Raw genomic sequence first — 2,730 nt, 5'->3', positions numbered from 1 at the left:
CCAAACGACACTTAGCATGTTTGTCAAACGAACACGAAGCCCGCCTCATCCAGCATCGAAGCCACCCCCTCCCCTACATGGGCCAGCGCAGTAACCACCCCTTTCGCCCCATCCCCTGCCTCGCCTGGGACTTACAGCTGATCTTTCTTTGTTCGACCGTGCGTATGATAAAAGTGAAACTAAAAGGCATAAAAAATGATAAATACATAAACAGCTTGTACGTATAGTAAAACAGCATAATTATTCAACAGAAAAAGTATGATAAAAGTGAAACAAAACTAAAAGCATAAAAATATAAATAAACAGCTTGTATATACATATGTACAGTAATATTATTCAACAGAAAAGCATGATAAAATTATAAAAGTGAAACTAAAAGGCATAAAAATGATAAATAAACAGCTTGTATATACACAATAATATTATTCAACAGAAAAAGTTACTTAAAAATGCAACACATTCATATCATATGTCCTCGAGTACAGTATAATCTTCCACTTTAACAGAGTACTTATAATCCACGTGTCGGCCATTTTGGCTGGTATTTTCGACTAACGACCATTCTGACATACGACCTGTTGGTCGGAACGGATCTAGGTCGTAACTCGGATGGTAACTGTACTTACTTTGAAAGGAGCGTAGAGGTTTTTAGCTCCGTTTCTCACCAACAACAAGTCACGACTGATGCCCATCTCCGGTGTCAGGACGCGTTTTAACGTACTTTTTTTGGGGTGGCACGCATTGATCGTATATGGCCTCCCGAAGGCCATGCGGTGTTTTACCCTAGAAGTTTCCTTAAAAACGTCGTGGCCGGGGACCATTTTCCGATTGTTATGATAAAAGTGCCCCAGCGTCTATGGGTACAAGTGGTGGGCGGATTTATCACAGGAAATGGGAAGTCTGTTGACACAAGCGACTCCGCAAACATCAAGATGGCGTCGATCTTCTAAATTATTTAATCGTAAATAGAAATTTCGAAAGCATTTTAGTGAAGTTTACACTGCGTTGGCCACCCTTTTCATTAACCTCTGTTTAAAGCTTTAAATTTGGCCTTAATTTCTAACTTTGGAGAAAATACTTACTACGAAAGGAGAGTAGAGGTTTAGCCGTTTCTCTCACCAATAACAACTCATGACTGATGACCATCCCCGGTGTCAGGACGCGTTATAAGTACTTTTTCGGAGGGTGGCCTGCCGTGACCGTCGGTGTGTTGGGCCAGTCCATGCGGTTATTTACCCTACTTCGAAAGGAGAGTAGAGGTCTTGAGCTCCTGCTATCACCACCAACTACTCATGACTGATGACCATCTCCGGTGTCAGGTTGTGTTAAAGTACTTTTTCGGAGGGTGGCCAAAACCGCGGTAGTCGTTGAGTTGGCCAGTCAACTCGGTTGTTTACCCTAGCTAGCTAATCTGCTAGGTAGGCTACCTTGTGTGGGAAACGCCCAAAACAATGAGGCCTAAAGCCTCACGACCATTCATAATGTCTTAAAATTTAGGTGGGTCATTATCCACATTAAAAATGGGGTAACATTTACCAATTAGCCGTACTTGCCGGGAAATAGGCTTCGGCTCCGTACCATAATGCCGACAACCTTCCGAGGCTGCGGTAGGCCGACAAGGGCCTCCGGTAAGGCTAATTGGTTGATACAGTATGTGACAATCTTACCATCGTGATTAACCCATTCTGGCTTCAATAGCTGCATGATATCAAGAATCTGACAACCAACGGGAATGGCCAATCTCCTGGGCTGACTATACAATCTACGGTCATTCAAAATCCGCCAAACACACGAACGCCATTTTTGTTTACAAATAGGCAATGTTACCAACCTCACCAATAGAAAAGGCATTGAAGGAGCGATCGTGATTATTATTTTTTTCTCTCAAAGCCTTTTCTTACATTTTATTATCAGAATGGTTCTCATAAGTTTAAACGTAATTTATATGGTTTGTCTAAAGTTTAAAAATAATAATAGTTTATCTCCCTCAGAGTATTTTATCTTGTAAATAATTCTGTAGTATTGGTAGACATGAGAGCTTTAACTTCATTTCCAGTCAAAGGAACTTCATGGCAAATCTCTTGGTCATTTTAATTTTAATAAATAGCGACATTTATGACAAACCCAAAGGAAAGTCTCAACTTGAGAGAGAGAGAGAGAGAGAGAGAGAGAGAGAGAGAGAGAGAGAGAGAGAGAGAGAGAGAGAGAGAGAGAGAGAGAGAGAGAAAACGCTACAAGTTATCGAACGTTGCTAAATTTAGCATTTTTCTTATTGTTTTTGTGAATATGTACCTCTGAGAATTTTTTACTCCTCCCAAGGTCCTATTCGGTCTCGAACAGTTCTGTAAATAATTCACCATGAAAGGAATCTGCAATGGTGGAGAAAATAAGGTAATGCTATACACTTACCAGTTTCTTTTGCTACCGTTAAGAAGTTTGAACAACGCATCTAAAGTTTCTGAACGGTTTGTTGTTTGCTAACGGACTAAGTGACAAACACTTGTAAAATATGCTTTGTTTCGTAAGAGGATTTTTTATATATAAATGTTGCAAGTGTCAGTATAATTTAAACGATGTGAATTAGGCAGTGTGAATATTACCAACGTATCTCATCAGTTCCTTTGGCTGTCTAGTTGCACAACAAAACTATGCAATAAAGATAAGAATAGAGTCATATACTAATTATTTATTTTTACAATTTCCAAATTCTGCATTCGAGCATTACAAAGA

General features: G+C 39.7%; 1 protein-coding gene across 1 annotated transcript in view; it reads right to left on the bottom strand.

Annotated features, from left to right (window-relative positions):
- Nucleotides 1-1,826, bottom strand: part of LOC135218163 (protein HIRA-like) — a 104,541-nt gene extending 102,715 nt beyond the window's left edge. Inside the window, exon 1 of the mRNA XM_064254316.1 lies at nucleotides 1,668-1,826. Within this exon, the coding sequence (XP_064110386.1) occupies nucleotides 1,668-1,704 (37 nt within the window). The 5' untranslated portion in view covers nucleotides 1,705-1,826. The remainder of the gene's footprint in view (nucleotides 1-1,667) is intronic.
- Nucleotides 1,827-2,730: the final 904 nt, after the last annotated feature.

The sequence above is a fragment of the Macrobrachium nipponense genome, chromosome 19 (assembly GCF_015104395.2).
Source record: "Macrobrachium nipponense isolate FS-2020 chromosome 19, ASM1510439v2, whole genome shotgun sequence".
NCBI lineage: Eukaryota > Metazoa > Arthropoda > Malacostraca > Decapoda > Palaemonidae > Macrobrachium > Macrobrachium nipponense.
The sequence above is the reverse complement of the archived record's forward strand: the minus strand, read 5'-3'. Positions and strand labels throughout refer to the sequence as shown.